General features: G+C 41.5%; 1 protein-coding gene across 1 annotated transcript in view; it reads left to right on the top strand.

The window, feature by feature from the left end:
* Slc7a14 (solute carrier family 7, member 14) overlaps nt 1-21,257 on the top strand; it is a 107,180-nt gene that overhangs the window by 43,353 nt on the left and 42,570 nt on the right. Inside the window, exon 2 of the mRNA XM_005382983.2 lies at nt 13,107-13,563. Coding sequence (XP_005383040.1) covers nt 13,260-13,563 — 304 coding nt within the window. The 5' untranslated portion in view covers nt 13,107-13,259. The remainder of the gene's footprint in view (nt 1-13,106; nt 13,564-21,257) is intronic.

The raw sequence follows: 21,257 nt of genomic DNA, 5'->3' as shown, positions 1-21,257 counted from the left end.
CGGTGGTATGAGTCCGGCCCACACTCGGACCCAGGAGCGCTGCAGCTCCCGGAGAACTGGCTGCCTGGGCGCAAGGCGCGGGGGGCTCGCTCAACGATATTTTAAGTACCATGGAAGACTATTCTACAATATTTAGTGATTATCTACCTTGTTTGAATACCTGCTCTAAGAGACAAAGAATGATGTGGACAAAATCCCTACCTTGAAGGATTTTATCAAGGAAAGAGACAGACAAGAAAAACATTGTCACTTAAATGTGTCAAATAAAGATAAATAACTCAAAATTTTCATGGATGGGCGATGGGTGAATGGACAGACACGGATGGATAGATAGACAGATTAGATAGATGATAGATAGATAGATAGATAGATAGATAGATGATAGACGATAGATGATAGATAGATAGATAGATAGATAGATAGATAGATAGATAGATGATAGATGAATCATAGAGTAAGGATAACTGTGAGACACAAGGGCCACTTTTAGCTCAGGGAGACATCAAATGTCTGCAGTGTGACATTTCAGTGCAAAATGGAACCACAAGGAGGGCACCATGCAAAGAGATTCTAGACCAAGTAATCAAGTCCAAAGGCTCTGAGACAAACAAGAACATAGTACATTTCAGAAACAGAAAGGAAATCAATGTGGCAAAACCAAAAGGGGAAATGGTCGCAGAAGATGAACTCAGAGATGAAATAGACGCCAAACTCTGCAGGGCTCTGGAAACCATGGTAAGGACTTCAGATTTCATTTGGTTTGCAGTGCAAAACCAATGGAGGGTTTTAAGAAGAGATTTTAGCTCTCAAGTTATTAACATTTTCGCACAAATGCACTTCATCACAAAGCAATTTAAGAATGCATATTGAGTTGAAAGTTCCATAGGAATTCTGAGGAGTCTCAAGTGGTTAACAAACATTTTATGACAAATGGGATATGAGCTAAGTCCCAAAGGAATGTAGAAGTCTGGATAGCTTCAGGGGAACAGGTAAAGAAAACAGGAAAAGAAGACTGAGAAGGAAAAAACATTACAGTCAGTAAGGAGACCTGTGAGTATCACACTGGATGGTCACTTTCCACCTGTCTCCCCAGCCTGCCTGGGAGACCCTGGAGGCCAATAGCCTCCTGTTTCTTCATCCTGTCTCTGGTTTTTTTGCATACACAGTGCCAAATAATTACAAGGCACTCCATAAATATTCATAGAAATCCACTGAAGCCACTGAGACAAATGGAGTGTATTGAGAACAGTAAGAGGCAAGAGCAGCATGAGGGTGAGGACGCTGGAGTGAGGTTTTGTTATGTAATAATCTACATCAATAATTTGAGATTCCATTTGTCTGTTTATTGTTATAGCATGCAAAATAGCCCTTCTCAAATCTTGAAGAATCTGTCTTATTGGAATTATCTGGTTTAAAGTGTAGACTCTAGAACTCTAGGACTCTTTAGGGGCAGAAGAAATCTCAGAGCCAGGTGGTAAGCCTCCAAAATGGTGGAGTCCAAAGTAGAAAAGAGGTGGGGGTTCAGTTAATTCATAGAGAAGAGAAAAAACAGAAATAGTTTACAGTGTGAGCTCCAAACCCAGAGGCATAAAACCAGTTATCCAAATTATAGTTATAGGTTAGGAGGGCAACTCTATTTAGTGCATCCACGGTTAGCAGCTCTAGAGTTGTATCCACTTAAGGATTACCCTGAGCAACCCTCAGGAAGGCAGTTGGTTACTAACATGAGAAACACATTTAGAAGACTTCTGTTAGAGCTGTGCTTCTCCAGATTGAGGTGAGGAAAATTCCACAGAAGCCAAGCTTCTAGGAAAAGTTTTGAGGAATATTAGGTCACCTTTGTCTCTTCCTTCAGCTTCTACAAGGAAAAAACACATGTAAAAGGAAAAAACTGTCAAAAGATTGATCTCATCTGGAGATCATCATACATGAAAATATAGGTGGCTCCATTCACATTCTTAAATATGGAGCAGAAGGGAAAGTCCTGGTTTGGCCACCAGAAGACCTGCTATGACCTGGTGCTTGGCTTTAGATGAGTCTCTTTGGAGCTCTGGATCCAGATCTGCCCCTCCCAAAGGAGCTGGGTGAAGGACTCTGCCAGGGTGTGTTTGCGAGACAGTGGGTAATGTGGTTTCAGTTAAGTGTTGTTTTAGATATAGAGCTGTAGAGAGAATATATGGAGAAATACTAAGCCCATACTTTTTCAAGAAAACAAAAGAGACATAACAGTTTGCCACAAGCTGTGGAAATATGAAGATGGGTATGTCTAAGATAAGAATGGTTCTTAGATATATAAGTTGTTTAGTGTTCCCCCAAAGACGTCCACATCCTAATTTTAGGAACTTGTGACTATGTTACTTTATATTAGAAAGGGGATTTTGCAGGGGTGATTAATTTAGCAATTGTTCTAGTCCTTTTCTCCGTGGTGGGACACAATATCCACCCACAATTTTAAAAAGAGATTTATTTTGACTCATGGTTTCAGTCCCTGGAACCAGGGTAGAAACAGCTGGCTCCAGGGTAGAAACAGCACAGTTAAGGAAATAGAGAGTGAGCACTCGGGTCGGGGCAGCTAGGAAGCAGAGAGAGAAGGAAGGACTCTGCGACAAGAATATCCTCTCCAGGTCCCTCTCCCAGCGACTTATCACCAACAAGCCCCACGGCCTAACAGCACACTGAGCTACTGAACTCACAGTGGATGAATGCACTGATGAGTGCAGCGCTGATCCCCACGGTCCAATCACCTTCCACACACAGAAGAATTCGGGAGGGCATTTTAGATCTAAACCATAGCAGCAACATTTGAGATGGGAGATTACCCTGAACAAACGATGATCTAATATAATCAATCAGAAAGAGGCAGGAAGTTGAAGAGCACAGAAGCTACTGGCTTTGAAGATGGAAGAAGGGACCATAAGCCAAGGAAAGTAAGTGGCCTTTAAATTCCAGGTGATTGAAAAGCCAAGGAAATAGACCTCCAGAACCTCTAAAAAGTAAATAGCCTTGAAGACTCAGAACTGTAAAAATGACAAATTTATGTTGTTTTAAGCCATTATGTATGAGGCTATTTGTTCTAGCAGTCAGTGGGACCTAACTCAGGAGAAAGTGATGTGTGATAGCATTTCTCTAGTTCATCAGGAAACTTTCAGTAAAATCTATTTTCCCTTCAGTGTCTTAGATGTCCAGTTGGTGCTTCTGTCCCAGCTCTGAGGACACACTGAGATGAGCATGTAGCCCACGTGGGTGTAGAGTGGCTTTTGGAGACTCAAGAACATTGAGATGACACATGGCATGAAAGTGTCAAGCTGGATGATCCCTAACACAAGCATCCTATGAGCTCATTTCAAAATCACCTCTAAAATCACATTTAGGATGAGATCAGAATTTTTTTTGCAAAGAGCCAACATAGGCATCACCTATTAAAATAACTTGTAACTTACAAGGTTGCATTAAAAAGAAAGTCATTGTCATCATTTTCTAAATGATAAAACAGAATACTTGGAAAGCTGTAGCTTGCTCAAGGTCTCATCTATAGTTTGTCCCACAGGGCTGGATGAAATCTTGGGTCTCTCGTTCTACAGTTCTGTGCTCACTGTATAATAAGGCACTTCCATCTCTCCTAGTGTTAACTTTAAATATTGGCATGTGTTTTAGAAATGATCTATGGGTGAGTTTATCCTCTTTCCCAGTAACTCTTGCATGCAGTTAAAACCCCTAATAACTGGAATTCTGGGGAAGTATGTTCTAGTTAATTAACTTTTCTGGCTAACAAATGTGAGCTAGAAAAAATATTGTTATAGCAGTCTTCTGTTCAGAGGTTCTCTAAACTTCAGTGGTTTGCACTCTTATGTTAGTAAGAGGAGTCTTGCAAATGGTTTTGGTTTGTTTTTGTGAATTACCAAATCTCTTCCTGTTTCTAAGCCATCCTTTGAGACACTGGTCACCTTTTAAATGCCTACACTTACAGGCTGCGTTATAGTTTGAACTCACTCACAAGTGTCATCTCATTAAATCCTCACGATAGCTCCACAAGGTATCTCTTACAGGTGGAACACCCCTAATTTGCTGTTTAATTTACTTATACTACGAGTTTCTCATGCAAGAGAAAGCATGCTATTTATTTGACTTAAAATTATGGTGTTAAAGTGCATCCATTTTCCTACAAATGACTCAGCTTTATCCCTTGTATGGCAGAGTAGTACTCCATTATGTATAAATACCACATTTCCTTTGTTCATTTATCCATTGGTAAGCATGTAGCCACTTCCAAGATTATACGTTGTGCTATCAACATGAGTATGCATGTATCATTGTAATAAGATGTTTTTAACTCTTTCAGGGAGACATCTAGGAGAATAACTGGGTCAAATGGAATTTCTAGTTTTAGTTTTTTGAGAAGTCTCCATACTGAAGTTTCCATAGTGGTTGTACCATTTTATATTCAATAGTGTAGAAGGGTTCCTTTCTACTTCGCCTCACCAGCATTAGTTATTTTATTTCTTGATGATTGCCGTTCTTTCTAGAGTAATATGGAATCTAAGTGTTGTTTTAATTTGCATTTTTCTAATGCCCAGAGATGTAGAAAATTGTTTCATGTATTTATTGGTCATTTGTACATCTTCTAAGAAATATTTATTCATTTCAGTTGCCTATTTTTGATTGGATCATTTATTCAGAGGGGATCTAATTTTTTTAGTTCTTTCTATAGTCTAGATGTTAGTCCTCCACCCAAGGACTAATTTAGCTGAGAAAGTTTTCACCACAAATGAAAGTTCCACACCTGACTTCATGTGATGAATTGCAGTCAATACACGGGTATATTTAAAAAATCATACAAAATGACCTTCAGCTTATGTGTAAAAGATATATATTAAATAGAAGTGAATTTCATTTTTAAACTCAGGTACTATATCAGAAAGACAAAGAGATTAACATATATATGTTAATATTCCAAAATCTAAAAAAATTCAAAATTCAAAATACTTCTGATCCCAAGCATTCTCAAGAAGGTTACTCAAATAAAGCCATATATATTACTCTCATCTTTCAGATAAAAAGATTTCAGTTGAGATCCTTACCCAAGGTCACAAGGCAGAGTCAAAGCACAGGTCTCATTGTTCTGACTTCAAATCCACTGTCTCTGTAGGTACAGGGTAGGAGTGATCATCCCAAATTTCTCCAAGTCTCACAATGCACCCATGTGTCAGTCAGGAACCCACCAGGAAGCACATAGCATGCTCAAACCTATTCTCAGGACAGTTAATGCCCAGAGCTATATACAAAGGTGTGAGCAATGGGTATAAAACCTGAGGCAAAATGCACTTTTAGGGACTGGAAGCCTAGATACCTCTCTCTACCTGAAAAGACAAAGGGAAAGAAAGAGTTATCAGGACCAGAAAGAGGTAGCATAAGCAGAGGAACAGCAGCAGGAGCCTGGATTCTTAATAGATAAACATGGCCAACCCACACTGGCCTAGAAGGGGCATTTGGGATAAACAGTCAGCCTCCCCTCTTCCTCCCTCCTGACCACTTGCTAGTCCTCCCACTGACAATTTAAACAGAGGGCCAGGGGGACTTTGAGGTGCTCTATGCTAGCCAGCTCCCTGGGGCACAGCAGGGGCCTGGCAAGAGTGCATGGGATGGCAACCAGAAGATCCTTTATCCCAGAAGCCTCCTAGCATCTACATTTCTGATATTCTGTCTTACAATCATTTCTTTTACAAGCATCATGCTACCAGTAAGCCAAGCACATAGTAGAACTCACTAAATATTTCTGCAATAATTTTTTAATACAGCTTTTTAAATTTTTTTATGCTGGCATGAAAGGATTACTGGTTTTCTCATTTTTTTGTCCCATCTAAAAGAGGGGATTCCCAATGACCTCTGATTAATGGAGAGTTGTTGTGGTTTTTTGTTTTTTGTTTTTTGTTTTTGTTTTTTTTTTTTTGTTTTTTCATTTCCAGGGCTCTGGCACTTTTAATATTCTAAATGTACAATGAATGAAATGTGATTCAAACAGAGTCCTGATACCCTGGACCAAGGATCAATGGGTGTGGAAGATGACATCAGACTACAGTCAAACACACAGGGATACATGATTCCAGCAGAAGCCTGAGGACCAGGGCCTGGGGTCCATGGGAGAGGAAAGTAAGAGGTGATGTCAGACTGTGGTCCCTCCTTGCTTGAACCTTTGCAGGAGAACCATGGCATTATCTCAGTGCTGGAGATCCTGATCTCTAAGTAAGGCTCCCATTGCTTCTCCAAGTCAATGCCAGATGTTTTCATGAGAGCATTTTCACAATAGTCCCCACCAAACATACACACAGATAATATTCTAAACCCCTGCAGTATTGACAAACAGAGGAACAGAATGGAAGAATATTTTTTAAGGAAAAATATTACCCCAGACCAAATAAAGATCTATTACTCTCATAAGCTTTTATTTTTAAAGAATTGTTTATTTCAAGCAAACTTAAATTGATAACTTTGTTTTGTTCTACTTGTTGTTGGGAGCAGATGAATTTTTTAATCTAAATTGGTCATTAAAGAGAGAATATTTCCATCTTTAAAGAATTAATTGTGGAGCGGGGATATAGCTCAGCAGCACAGTGCTTGTCTGGCAAGCATGAAGTCATGAGTTCAACTCCCCGTACCTAAAAATGAATGAATTAATTAATTAATTAATTAAAGAATTAACTGTGGAAGTGCAGAAATGAACACATAAGCATGTCTTTAAGTTTATAACTCAGATTGACAGGCTTCTGCTCATGCAGAAAAGTAAAAAGCCTCAAAAGAAAAATACAGCGGCTTTGCCTAGTACACTGTAGAGGCTCAATGAGATAGGACCATCACAGTTATTCACATCTTCCTTTATAATAGCATACAACCTCACCCTTCGCCATGTGTGACTCATCTGCCTCCCAAAGGAGTATAGATTCCACCCTACTCCCTTGATGTTTGGTCACATGACTCACTTCAGCCATCAGAGAGTCAGTGGAAATGGCAGTGCCAACTAGAAACAGAGGAGCACTTCACATTTCCCCCTGTCCTTTGACACAAGCCTGTCCCAAGAGAGAGCAGTGGGAGTTAGGTAGGGATTCCTCCTTCAGCCTAAATCCCAGATTGAGAGAACGTGTAGATTAGACATACACACCAGATTTAGGAGAAAACCTAAAATTGATACACAGCTTGGAGTACAGACACAGCCAGCTCTGAGTTGTTTGTTACTGCTGCAAAGCTGATTAGTACACTCAATAACCTTTTTAGAAACACAAATGAAACAGGGCTTTGAAAAGGAAGTTAAACTGGTGCCTCTTTTGCATAGCTACCATATATAATTATTACAGACTCAAAATCTGCTTTAAAACATTTCAAGCAAAAGAAGGATAGCTGTGTCTGAGATTTCATATACAATATAAATGGAGAAACACATGTTAACTAATATGATAAATAATCAAAAAATATTTGAAGTGGTTTGATCAAATACTTAGTAAAGGTGGAATTGGGAACATTAGCAATCAGAAGATCAAGAATGCTAGTTTTAAAACCAATTATACATCTGAGTGAATTTGTCAGGGGCCAGCGCTGACTTGGAGCAACACGCTCACACTAGTGCATGTAAGCACACATGTGTACATGAGCATGCACACACCGAGCCAGACAGACCAAAACCACCTCCCTTACTCAACCCTAACAGACTACAGCCTGCCCAAGTACAAGTCAGAATGTGATTGATCTAGAAGCTATAACATGTGCAGCACTGTTGATCACAGAAGAAATTAAAGATGTTTAATCTTAAGCAAGATAAGATTCTGAGAAAAATGTTAGTTGCTTTCAAAAACTTAAAGATTTATTCCATAAGCAGATTAGGCCTCATCTGTACAGTTACAGAGAACAAAATTGCAAACAGAAGAGTGTTACTAGGATACACAACTCAAACCAATTTACCAGGGTGTTCTTCTAGGGCTGAGCAGACCTTGAGACTCATATGCAGCTGGCCTGTATCTCTAGCCAGTGGAAAGTCTTAGTAGCTGATAGGCAAGCAAGGGTCCAGACCTAGACCATATCTGGCAAGCTGGGAAGGAAGAGCAGAGCTGCAGAAGAAAGGACCTCACGAGAGAATCCACCATCAAAGATGGCTGAGAGTGCAGTGTAGCCCCAGGCATGGGGCCCAGGAGATCATGATTTCAGGGCTAAGGTGGTGATTGTAGGTGGACCACCATGTTCCCAGGGTACTTGTGTATGTGTGTGTGTGTGTGTGTGTGTAAAACCTCATTTTGCCTGGGGGCACTGATCAATTTTTGTGTGTGTGTGTGTGTGTGTGTGTGTTTCACTATGGATAAATGAATCAAGTGTAGAGAAGAATGAAAGATGTAGCACCCAAAGGCCCAAGAAAATCTGATGAGGAGCTCCTTTAGTAAAGGAAACATAGGATAGAGAAGAAAGCAAATCTCTTCAAGCTTGAAAGAAGGAATCATGAATCCTTTGAGTCAAAGTACCAGGTTGTATATGTGGGAGAAACCAAGGCAAGTTTCAGCAGAAAAAATTGCAGGATAGGGACTGAACAGCAGGCTGAAGAGCTCTCAGATAGCTGGCTGGGCAGGTGAAGGTGGAGGGAGGTCAGCAGTAGGGGACAAAACCAGGGGTCAGAACAGGGTGATTCTGGGCAATCCTCCCTGGAAATCATTATATGCCAGCTACTTTGCTGAAAGCTTCATATATGCTGATTTCTTCACCACTTTCAACAACCCTGTACACTGGGTACCACTGTTATTCCATTTTATAGATGGCAAAATCAAAGTATAGAGAGCCTCTGGCCAAGGTTATTTTGGGCAGAGCCAGAGTGTGAACTTTGGGAACCTAGCCCTTTATTGTGTCCTAAACCAGAAGCTCAGCCCAGTGACGCTGTTGGGGGTTTACCCAAAGACCCTCCCCGTGCAGAAGTGAGAGGGGCCTCAGAAGAGCGTTTCAGACCCTGCAGTCAGTTGGTGGAGCTCTTCTGACCAGGAAACTTTCACTCTAAACTGTAACCTCATTTGCCTGGGGACATTGATCAATTTGTGGCAATCATAACTGTACAACCATGTGAAGGGGTTGCCAGTGTTCCTCTGCCCCAGATGTTCCAGCAAAAGCCAGACTACTATTCCTCGGGAAAGTCATGAAGGGCTTTACATAATCCCTTAGTGTATTTGCAAAATCAGGTCGGAATGATTTTTGGCTGTTTACTGTTTTGTTAACCTTCATTTCCTTCCTCTCCTCACCTCCAAAGGCAGGCTCCAACCTAATTCTATAATCCCACCTATTCACTGAACTTCTAACCCATAATCATTTTTACCCTGAAATAAACCTGCTTTCACCATCATTATACTTAGGAGCCCACGAAGCCTCAAACACACCAGCAACACCACAATGATGACTCTCTCCTCCCAGAGGCCCTGTAAGCCTTCCTTACTTATAGCTGTGAAGTATTTTGAGAAACTTGAATTAAAGTGCTAGAGAAAGCACAGCACACATTTATTGCTCATCTTGGAAAGACAACAGCAATGAGCTTCCAAAACTATCTTTGATTAACATAATCTGGGTGTAATGAATATGGATACTGTCAATAGTCACCTAGAAATATGTTTTCTTCTGTGCATTTTGTTGTCTCCAGTAAATTTCCTACCAAGAATGGAAATGCCTCAAGCCCCTGTTTTCATCAATAAAGCAAGAGCTCAGAGCAATCACATAGGGGGAATTAAGCCAAGAAGGAATTCTAACTACCCTCAACCTCTGTTCTAGTGAATTATCCACATTCTCACCACAATTTCTAATTACTAGGAATATGAAATGTAGATAGAAATTGCTGTCTCCCTAATATGCCTGGGTGTTTTTCAGTGTCCTCATGACAGTTTCTGATGAAGGGCTGGCCAGTGCCAGTCCTAGGGGGTTATCTCCAGACAGAGAAGACTCCACAGACATTGCCCCCTAAGGAGAGGTAACAAGAGACCCTGCCACGAGCCCAGAATGGGACAGGAAACAGGATGTACCTGTCAAACTCATGGTCCCCTGTGGAAATGGTCACATCTGGTTTTCCACTCCTAGTACTCATCTTGGCATTCCAGCCCCTAAACTGGTGACTCCTAGAAATCCAGGAGTCCAGAAATGAGCTCTGCAAGTAGACACACAAAATCAAGCTCTGGCTGTGCCCCTTAAGACCTGTGTGACCTTGAACAAGCAGGCAGACCTCTCCTCACACCTCCTCTGCAAAGATGAATTTCTTATGAGGACTAAATGAATGGACATGACACACAAAGCCTCCCCTCACCCTGTACCTGTCACATTCACCTCCAATGCTATAACTTAACTAATTACATCTGCAGTGACCCTATTTCCAAACAAGGTTATCTTCTGAGATTACTAGGGGTCAGGACTTCAGCATTTGTATTTGGAGGGACACAGCTCAGCCCTAACATAGTCCTCCCCACTCTCAAGTGGCCTGACTGTCTTTGTCAACCTGTATGCTGTTTTGTCTCTCCCTGCTAAACATCAGCGCCGGGACAGCAGGACCTTGCATGTCATCTTTACCACAGCAACTCATTGGTTAAAGCTGGGCTATTACAGAGGAGACTCTGGGAATATTTTCTTGAATGAGTGAATGAATGAATGAATGAGTGAACCAAAACTAAGTCAACAAGTCAACTTTCTATATAAGAAAAACATTGAAGTCATAATAGTGAAGTGACTGTTCAGTTATTAAAAACAATATTTCCATAACTATGGATGTAGGGAAATTTTCAAATATATTGTTAAATAAAATAAGGAAGTTTTAAATTATAATAAATAGTAAATCTCTTTTATTTAAAAAATACACGTGTATATTTTCTAATAGATGTGTCTACACACTTTTTAGAAAAGAGCTGAAGAAATGCAAATCAAGTATTAATGATGGCTTGTTGCTGGGTGGTTATTCTATTTGTTCATGTGGTTTTTTATTATTTATATTGTCTAGTTTTCTGCAATAGACTTGCTAAGATTTTTAACAAGAAAAATAATAAAAGGCAAGCTTTTCATAATAAAACAAAATAAGCCTTCTCCCTTGTGACATGATTCAGGTGTCCATCATCTCTCATCTGTGCAGTTCCGAGCCTATCACCTGCTTTGCACACAGCAGATGCCCAACAGATGGATGGATGGCACTGAGTAGATATGTATATTCATTTCCCTCTAAGAAGCAACCAGTGCAAGTGTTCAGGCAGCCTCCCCATATACATGTCGTGGTCCCACAGCTGTGAAAAGAAGAATAAGAAGGAGATAAAGAGCGGAATAAGAGAAGGCAGAGAAGGAAGGACAAAGGGGGGAAGGGAATGAGAGGAGCAGGAAAAAGAGTTCAGATACTCTAGGCTCTAAGAGGAAATTAAACCAGAATGGTTGTCCCCCAACCCCTCTGAACCAAACTGTCATATTCCACCTGATTCCCCAAATTAGTGTTTGCAAAGCCTTCAGAAAGAGACAAGTGCTATATTAAGTGCTGAGTAGTATTAATTAATAATATTAGTAAATTATGCAGAGAGGTACCTATTATACACACAAATGCAATAGGCATACGAGTACAGTACCTGAAATAAATATTTGGTTACACTTCAAAATTCTTTTTAGATCTTATAAGGCCTCTGGCTTCCAAAGAAAATAGTTTCATACAATATTTTCATTTTCTAATTTGACAAAACTTTAGAGGTCTCAACTAACACCATAGTTCTCAGAGGAGAGGACAGAGGTGAGGAGATTTCTGCCCTCTTGCTCAAGATCATAGAGGTCTTAAGGGGCAGAGCCAACTCAACATCCTTTTTTACAATGAATATTTTGTCAAACCACTCTTTAGTATCCTGAAGTGAAATTCAAAGATAACCTACCCATATCCAACATATTTCAGTACATAAGTGCCCAGGCATGTCCAAATGAAGTTGTCAGACACATGCACTATACAAAGAATCACTGCAAATACACCATTTCCAAATGACAGGCTGTCACAGAGGTGCTGCATGAGAGATACAATACCATGAGTAGCTCTGCCATGGGAGCCTTAGTTTTCTGAAATTATGGAAAACTCCTCATATATTCCAAACTAAACAAATTAAAACCTCCCTTTGACATATTCTGTAGCTGCTTTCCTAAATAATTCAATGCACTTGTATATTAAAACTATCCAAAATATTCTGGATGTTTATATTTAAAACAGAATTAATTCTAGGTCCAGACCATCATCACAAGGATGTCCATCTACAGAATGTCTGGCAAGATATTTGAAAGACGCATGACACTGTCATGTACTATCTTACTCCAAATGCCAGGAGCACTCCTCACCATCCTAATCTTCAAGGCAAAGAAAAGGTCAAAACATTTTTCATTTCATTTGAAAGCAGAGTTGAAAACAAACCGATGGGTGGCATGGCTCTTCTTGAGAATCATAGGTCTAATTCTATATTTTTATGTAAAAAATGAGAACGCTGTGTCCCCAAAGAATATGCCCAAAAGTCAAACACGTCTTGGCAGAGCTAAGTACTTAGAGTCTGATGTATAAGCCTTTTCCCACGTGCCAGGCATTTTCTTAAACTCCTTACAGACATGCACTCATCTGATCTTAACATCAGCACTGGGAAGAGATTTCACCATTCCCTGGATGGCTGAGACTGAAGCACAAAGAAGTGAAGTAGCTTAGCCTGGGATGTAAAACAGTCAGTGGTGGACCTGCCTCTTGAGAATGACTATGCAACATGATGCAAGCTTCAGACTCTTGTTTCAGACTGGAGGGCAAACACCAATTGGAGAAGGAAGCTGGGCGTTGTGGTGCACGCCTGTAATCCCAGCACTCAGGAAGCTGAGGCAGGAGGATCGTTGTGAGTTTGAGGCCAGCCTGGGCCACAAAGTGAGCTCAAGGTCAGCCTGAATTGCATAACAAGACCCTGTCTCAAAAAGACAAAAAAAAAAAAAAAAAGGAAAAGGAACCTTCCCATATTATGAGCATAAAAGATGGAGCTGTTTCTACTAGCTCAGCTTCAACCATGCCTTTAAATCATGTTTTGCTCCCCATTTGTCTTATCTCCCCTTTTCTTGTGTTTTTCCTGCAGATATTCATGCCCAGGAGAAGACTGCTGCGGGTCCCTCTGGACCTTTCCTAAGCAGGAGATCCCCATTCACCAGATGACTTCCGGAACTATCCACTAAGGTTTCTGCAGCCCTCCTCCATCAGCTGAGCTGCACTGCAAGCCCCACCACTCAAGATGAGTGGCTTCCTGGCCTCGCTGGATCCCCGGCGCGTGCAGTGGGGGGCTGCCTGGTGTGCCATGCACTCCAGGATCCTACGCACCAAGCCAGTGGAGTCCATGCTGGAGGGCACCGGGGCCACCACAGCACACGGGACCAAGCTGGCCCAGGTGCTCACCACTGTGGACCTCATCTCTCTTGGAGTTGGCAGCTGCGTGGGCACTGGCATGTATGTGGTATCTGGCCTGGTAGCCAAGGAAATGGCAGGGCCTGGTGTCATTGTGTCCTTCATCATTGCTGCGGTTGCATCTATATTATCAGGTAAGTGTCTCAGGGAAAAGAAGGCCTATGGGAAGTGTGTCTATTGGCCTGGTTATTGCCTTCCCAAGTTTTCTAGACTGTTCAGTGATGAGGTGTCTGAAGTGGCAGAGAAGAGATCCTCCCTCCCCTTTTGCCTCTACTTCCAGGAAGGTCAAGACGAGGTTTTTAACTCAATTGTAGTAGCTTTCCTTTTTCTTCCTTTTTTCAATACAAATGTTTATTTGGTGCCCTGGATGTGTCCCAGCTTCTCACTACCCGTTATGCTTTAATGGCTCTATTTTTATTTTAACTCTCCCCGTCACTGAAAGAAGGTCAAACCCTCAGGGGGAGGAGTAGATGATGTAGCTAGGATAAAAATGGTAAAGAAGAATAGGCAGAGTGACAAAATGACAAGTCGATAACGCTGACATGGTTAGGATTTGATAAGCTTCAAACTGGCATTGTGCCACACAAGGAGAAGGAAGCCAAGCTAAGAGTTTCAGAGACATTGTGAGAATCACAAAGTGCCATCTGCCACACTGTCTCAGCAGATTGATTATTCATAGAGGTAGATCTGTTAGCGCCTTCTCTCCCTTTTAGAAAAAGTCAAGAAACTCACTTTTTAAAAATCAGGTGCTAGGACTTACATACTGACAATGTATGAAATGGCTCTCCCATTGCTGTCCTTCTTCCCACCTCTTCTCTCGAGTTGCAGTCCTCAGTACTGCAATTCCTCCTGGAATACAAAGAGGAGATCAGTGGCCAATTTTAAAAAGAGGGAAGAATAAAACTTCCTGCTCCTTGATGGTTATACTACAAAAGCATGAGGTTTTGCTGGGTTTGGGGCTGACAGATCATGTGGGTCCAGCTATGTCCTGGCAGTGAGTTTGGTTCCTTAGAATGTTTCACAGAATTCTGATTTATCAGGAATTCCGAATATGAATATAGTACATACCATCACAAGCAAACCACCACCCTTCGTTCATGCATGACGCAAAGACAGTCTACAAGCATGCAATGGAAAGGTATACTGGTTCATAGTTACATTTTCATGCGTGCATGTGAGTGTGTGTGTGTGTGTGTTGTATTGGGGACTGAACCCAAGGCATTCCCACTGAGCTACATCTCCATCTTCAACCCATTTTTTTGAGACAGGGTCTTACTACATTGTTAACTTGCCCAGACTGTATTCAAATTTGCAATCCTCCTGTCTCTGCCTGTCAGAATACTGAGGTTACATATTTGTGCACCATCCCCAGATGACATTATTTTAATTTGACAAGGAAAAGATCTGTGATGTCTAATCTTCTCCATTAGTTTTATCACCATTCCTTCTTCCTGAAGTCGAACTCTCATATGCATGAATATTCCAATAATTGAAGTTTCTGCAGAATAAAATATTTTTCTCCTTCACAGGTGAAAATAAATGATTCACATGAGTGAACTTTGTAGACACTTGAAATTCTATTAATAAGAATAGAATTTCTTGACATGGATTCATTTATCCAAAAGTATTATCATAACCAAACACAGTGGCATATGCCTATACGTAGTTCCAGCTACTTAGGACCCTGAGGCTAGAGAATTGCAATTTGAGGCTAGCCTGGCAACTTAGTGAGACCCTGTCCCCACCAAAAAAAGTAACCAAAGGGTTAGGAGTATAACTTAGTGGTAGAGCACTTGCACAGCATGCATGAACCTCAGGGTACAATCCATATTACTGTGAAAAGAAAAACTGCTATCACATAGAAGAGATTAGACATGGTAAGATAAAAAGTAGACATGTAACTTGGGGACACAGGGCAAAGGCTTTGCTCACTAAATGAAGACTATACAGTTTTCTCTAGAGCCCATCCAATTTTTACTAAGTCCTCAGAACATGATTCCTGTGAGTGAGTAACCTGGGTCTTATCCCACAGGGCTACGTAAGAGCTAGAAAGAAGAACAGGGTCTGGTAGCACCTTGGGGACCTGCTCCCTGCCTCAGTCCTCATGGGCACTGCAGGTTTAATCTCCACTCGTCCGCTGCTCAGAGGGACAGCCTGGGGCTTCCCAAGCCAGTGCTGCGCAGGAGCCAAATTGCAGCAGCTGCCAAGAGCAGTGACTGTGTATGGCTCCCTCCAGCTCCACAGTCGTGCCGCCCCACGGCTGGCCTCTAGTCAGCTACGATGGAGCTAAGCATTCACTGTTGCTGTTACTGTTTCTCAGGAAGCTGGTTGCTCACCAGCACATCACTAGTACAGCTCTATCACAGGCCCTGGTGCTGCCACGTAACTGGTGCCTTCACCACCGCACCAGGCACCAGCAGAACAAAGCCCTTCCTCTCCCCAAACAGGATCCCCCCTTTCTACATATGGCCCCGTCCATAACACCATTCTACACTTTATAACCGACCCATCTGTATGCTGAGGCCAGCCAGAATTCTTCTGGAGTCTCCAGCCACGGCCAGGACTCATAAACAACTTAGTTGGCACGCTTAGAGCAGGCTTCTCCAACCAGGTCTCTCAGTCCTGTGATCCTTCGTCACTAAAGTTCCCTCTCTCCCTACTGTCTTCTTTCCACTGCTGTGTCACATACCCAGATTGCCTCCCCCTGGACCAAACTCCCTGCTGCTTCTCCATAGCACAATAATCAAATTTCCCTGCATTTTTACCCTTGTTGATACATCGTCCTTTTTTCCTCCTGGCATTAATTAAAACCTGGCTTACCTGAAAGTAAGTCCAATCTCCTTGACTGTACAATTACATTTGACAATAATTGCTGCTTGGTTGTAAGAATAGAGTGAAGAGAAAAATTAGAATAACTAGATTCAGCTTTTTCCAAGAAGAGGGAGAAAAGTGCAATGAGGTTAAGGAATTTGCAAAGGCAAAGTAAACTGTGCTGAACCATACAATATAGGCTGCATAAGGAGGAAAGTGAAAACATCAGAGTGTTGATGACTCATGAAAAGTTGTAGGATCAAGAGAAACTGGAGTTTTCAGTAAGGTTAAGAAATCACTGGAATAAAAATACTGAGAAAGTAAGATAAAAGATTAGGAAGTGATGTCAGAGACCAAAATGTATGAAATCCAGGTTCTGATGTGATACAGTAAATAATAAAGTTTAGTTAGACTTGGAATCTGGTTCAGCCACTGACCTCTGTGAGACCTTGAGCAAGTTTCTAAACTTCTCTATGCCTAAGTTTCTCTACTTTGAAAATTAAAATACCTACTTTATAGAGTTGTTGTGAAGACTAAATGAGATGCTGATAAAGTGCAATGCCTAGCACATAGCACTAAATAAGTGATGATTATTATTTGTGCCAAATCCTATGTTAAGTGTTTGCCATGTAGTATATTTAAAACTCATAATGTCTCATCAAGGTTGTGCATTAGTGTGTTCCCCACTGCTATAACAAAATACCTGAGTCTGGATAATGTATAAAGAAAAGAGGTTTATTTAGCTCACAGACCCTGTGGTTCATGGGCAAGCACCAGCTCTGGTGTGCACCCTGCCCTTTTTGTGTCACATTACAGTGAATGGCACCATGGGTGTGTATGTGTGATAGAGATCACATAGTAAGGGAGAAAGCCAAAAGTAAGAGGGGTTGGTCTTTCTCTTTTATAATAGCTCACTGTCAAAGGAACTAAACAGGATCCCACCTAAATCCCTTGGGAAGGAAGCACCTCCAATGACCTGATCACTTCCCACTTGTCCCTACCTCTTAAAGGCCCACCGCCTTTGATAGCACCACGCTGGGGACCAAGTTACCGACACGTGTACCCAGTGGAAAACCATATCCACATCATAGGAGTAGGTTTCATTGTCTCCAAATTTACATATGTGGCAAATGGGACTTTAATGATGGAACCTAGATACAAGTCTGTTGTGCCAACAACATCTTTAGCCTATTAATTTTAGTCACTCAAGTGCTTTTTCCCCCCCTAGAATAATGGATTTTAAGAAGGTTGCCTATGGAAATTTTTTGCCCATTTCTAAATGGGGTTCTTTGTTTTCTTATTAACTTTTCTTGCTTTTATTAGTACATGTGCCTTTTTTAAAAAAATTACATTTATTGGTACATTTTAGATATACACACTGATCACATTCATTACAGGGAATTTCATTTTTTATTAGTACGTTTGCAGTGCATAATGCTTACATTTATTGTGGGCAGTTGGTACATGTACATAAGCTGTATTAACTTTTAAGAGTTCTTTATATATTCTGGATACCAGTCATTTATTGGGTATCTACAAGGGCTAGTCAAAAAATACTGTATGTTTAATTTTTTTAAAAATGAATTACAGTAAAAGGCACATTGCCAGTAGTCCCCCTCCAAACACACCCCCTTTCTTTGAGCACAGCCACTTTCTGAAGCAGCTCTGGGAGTCCTTTTCATGAATGTATTTCAGTGATATGATCAGAAACACAGTCAATGCTGCCGCTGAGTGCCATCCAACAGAAAGGCAGCCTCGAAAATATGATGTGTCCTCTTCCCCTTTTATGCACCGGATGTGGCACCCGCAAATTCTGGCGCCTCCCCAAAGTCAAACCAATCATGACAAGTAAATGTTTTGAATTGATTCAGGGTATCAAGGCAGCCACAATAACACAACTAAAGATACAAAGAGCTAGTTCCAGAACTACTTCAGCAAGTGGCAAGAATGATGGGATAAGTGTGTTCAAAGTAAGGTGGAACATTTTGAGGGCGATTGATGGCAATTTGCCTTTTACTATAATAAAAATTTTTAATTTAATCATTCACTGTATTATTCCATTTGACCTCACATTGATGCAAATACTTTCTCCTATTTAGTGACTTTTCTTTTAATTTGTGTTCATTTCTTTCAAAAAATATAAATGCCCAGGCTCCACTGCTTGAAATTCTAATTCACTCAGGTAAGGGTAGGGATTAGGGATTGAAATTTTCTTCATGATTCCAGGGACATTTAATACACAGCCCAAGATGAGACCTACTGTGTGACAGGAGCAAGGACCTACCCTCCGCGGCAGCCATGACCCACACCAACAGGAAATGGATGTTGGAATCTATTTGGCCTGCAGAATCTCAGAAGATTTTCTTGACCGTAGGGGCCTCATCCAGGGCTATGTAAGCAAGCGTAACATGAAACAAACCTGACTCTGAGAGAGAAGTTGCTTTCTTTGCAATGTGACAATACACCAAATTTCAGCAACCTCCCCAGCTCCTCCTCCTACCACTCTGCTCCAGCACAGGCTGGTAGAGGGCGCTTATCAGAGGACGCAGCCGGCCTGCAACCCTTGCCCTCTGCCCAAAGGGCTTATTTACTCTTTAGTACCTCAACAGGCCACAACCAGACCTGTGCCCATGCCAGACCTCAAAAACCCATTTGTGTATAGTAGATGGTACATACCAGAAAAAGGAAATCATTTTTTTCTTCCTGGTTCACAACTACAGTATTGTGGGGAGACTGAAAGGTGGGAGGTTTGCAGAGTTTCTCTAATTTAGTTGGCAGGAGATGAAACAAAGCAAAGCCGTTGTGCCAGCAACATCTGGCCATTCAGAGCCCCAAGAGGCTCCTATGGACCTGAATGATGGAAGAGTAGTAGGTTTGATTTCCCTCCCTAGGTTTATGTCCATTCCTCTTTTAACATTATTAAAACTGAACCAAAAACATAACATGGTTTAAATTGACTCCCAAACTTGCATACATTCTGTAATTACCCTTCAAGCACATATCTCAAATGCCTTTGGAAGGAATTAAATGACAACATGCATACACAGCATCAGTCCCCTACCAGGTACACAATAACACCAATAACACTGATTTTTATCATCTACCTGTAGAAGTGGTTGGCAAAAACCTAATAGAACATGATCCAGTGAAAATCTACTAGGGTCCCACCGCATTCCAGTCCTGGGGCAGAACCAACAATGGAGAAGAAATTGTCTATCCCAAAAGATCCATCACTTATTCGTGGAAATAGACACCAAAACTGATAGGCAACTGTGGCAATAATAATACTAATAACAGCCTCAGCAGCAGCTACCATTTATTGCCTACCTGCTTTGTGCCAAAGATTCCAAGTGCTTCAAACATTATTTCACTTACCTGCACAGCAAGTGGTCTTACACTTATCACACCTCACTGATGAGAAAATGGGGCTTATGAAATGTTCAATAACTTGCTTGAGGCTCCTGCTTAAGAGATGACAGTGCCCCAAAACATGCTGGTACATGGCCATAATCCCACCACACTGGGAGGCTGAGCCCGGAGGATCACAAAATTTGAATAAAGCCTTAGCAATTTAGTGACGAAGTGAAATCTTATTTTAAAATAAAAAGAACTCGAGATGTAGTTCAGCGGGAAGGTTCTGAGTTCAGTCCCTAATACCATAAAGGAAAGAAGAAAAAGTGACAGAGAAAACCTAAAAATGAGATAATTTCATTTCTTATTTATAAAAGAACCCTGGGAAGAGGCTGCCACTGTGGCTCCACAGTCACAGGGATTTTGTGTTTTGTTCACCACCTTACAGTCCATCTGCTCGTAATCCTCCCTATAGCTTCTACTTACATTGGCCAAGACTTGGACACTGGCAACAGCCAAGAGGGTGGGAAATGCCATCTTCCAACTGGGTATGTGGCCAACCCCAGGATTACTGAGGTTCTCTTGATAAGACAGAAAAGGAAAACTGGCTGTCACTGCTGTATCTATAATAGATGCATAACCCCGAAGACCTCCAGTTTTCTGAGGGTGATTTGCTCTAAGATATCCAAATAAAATTGGTTCTGATTCCCAATATAAATTGGAAAAGCTAAATATACTTATGGAGTTGTGAGGCTTACCTTTCTCTGAGTTCTATCAGGTCAGAACCTCTACTTTTCCATGGAGTCTGTGTCTCTACTTTGCACCTTACCTCCTACTTCCTCTTTTCTTTATCATTGAAGTGGATACCTCCTGATCCCTACCCTCCCCGAGGTGTAGGTACCACTAGGTTGGACCAGTGGACTGCTGGAAAGTCTGAGCCACAAATCAAGGACATGGTACAGCCAACTGCAGCAGGCAGCAAGCTTACACTTGAATCTAGGACACTCCAATTCTCCCTCACCGTGGGGACCCCCCACCAACCCCCTCTTCTTGACTCCAACCCCAGCCCCACTAAGGAGAAGGCTTTCTCCTTCAGCTTCACCTTCTACTTCCTAGCCCCAAAATTTGTCAAGACAGGAAGGTAAAGTGTCATGCTATAGGCATTCAGAAGCTCAGTGGCACAGCCAGATGTATATTTTAGTAGCATGAATGGAGAAAGAATAGAGGTGGAAAACAGATTCTGCTCATATTATACAAAACAGGCACAAGATTAAGAGGCCCTGACAGTGGGGGTCAAAAGGAAGCTTAGTATGGAGTAGACTTGGACCTGGAAACAATGGAGAAGAGGAGGAAATGTTCTTTCTATCCACAAAAAGACACATAATGAATAAAAATGTATTTGAAATAATTGTGTTAGAATAATGGATTTTCTGATGTAGTTCTGGTCATGTAAAGTGAAAGTGGAAACAGGAAGCTAGCAAAGAAGCCCCGCAGAGCACAGGACAAAGCATGGAAGACTGGGCTCATTACGTGTGCAGCCCGCTGCAGAAGGACCTGCACAGGGACCCTCTTCTGTCCTCACCCACCCACTGGGCAGAGGGGGCTTCAGTTCTGCTCCAGCCAAGAGAGTCCTGAGCCAGAGTTTAAAAGAACTTCCTAGAAATCT

This window comes from Chinchilla lanigera, unplaced genomic scaffold (assembly GCF_000276665.1).
Source record: "Chinchilla lanigera isolate Chin_1 unplaced genomic scaffold, ChiLan1.0 scaffold00019, whole genome shotgun sequence".
In the NCBI taxonomy this organism is placed as follows: domain Eukaryota; kingdom Metazoa; phylum Chordata; class Mammalia; order Rodentia; family Chinchillidae; genus Chinchilla; species Chinchilla lanigera.
Note: the sequence above shows the minus strand (reverse complement) of the source record. Positions and strands in the feature narration are given on the sequence as shown.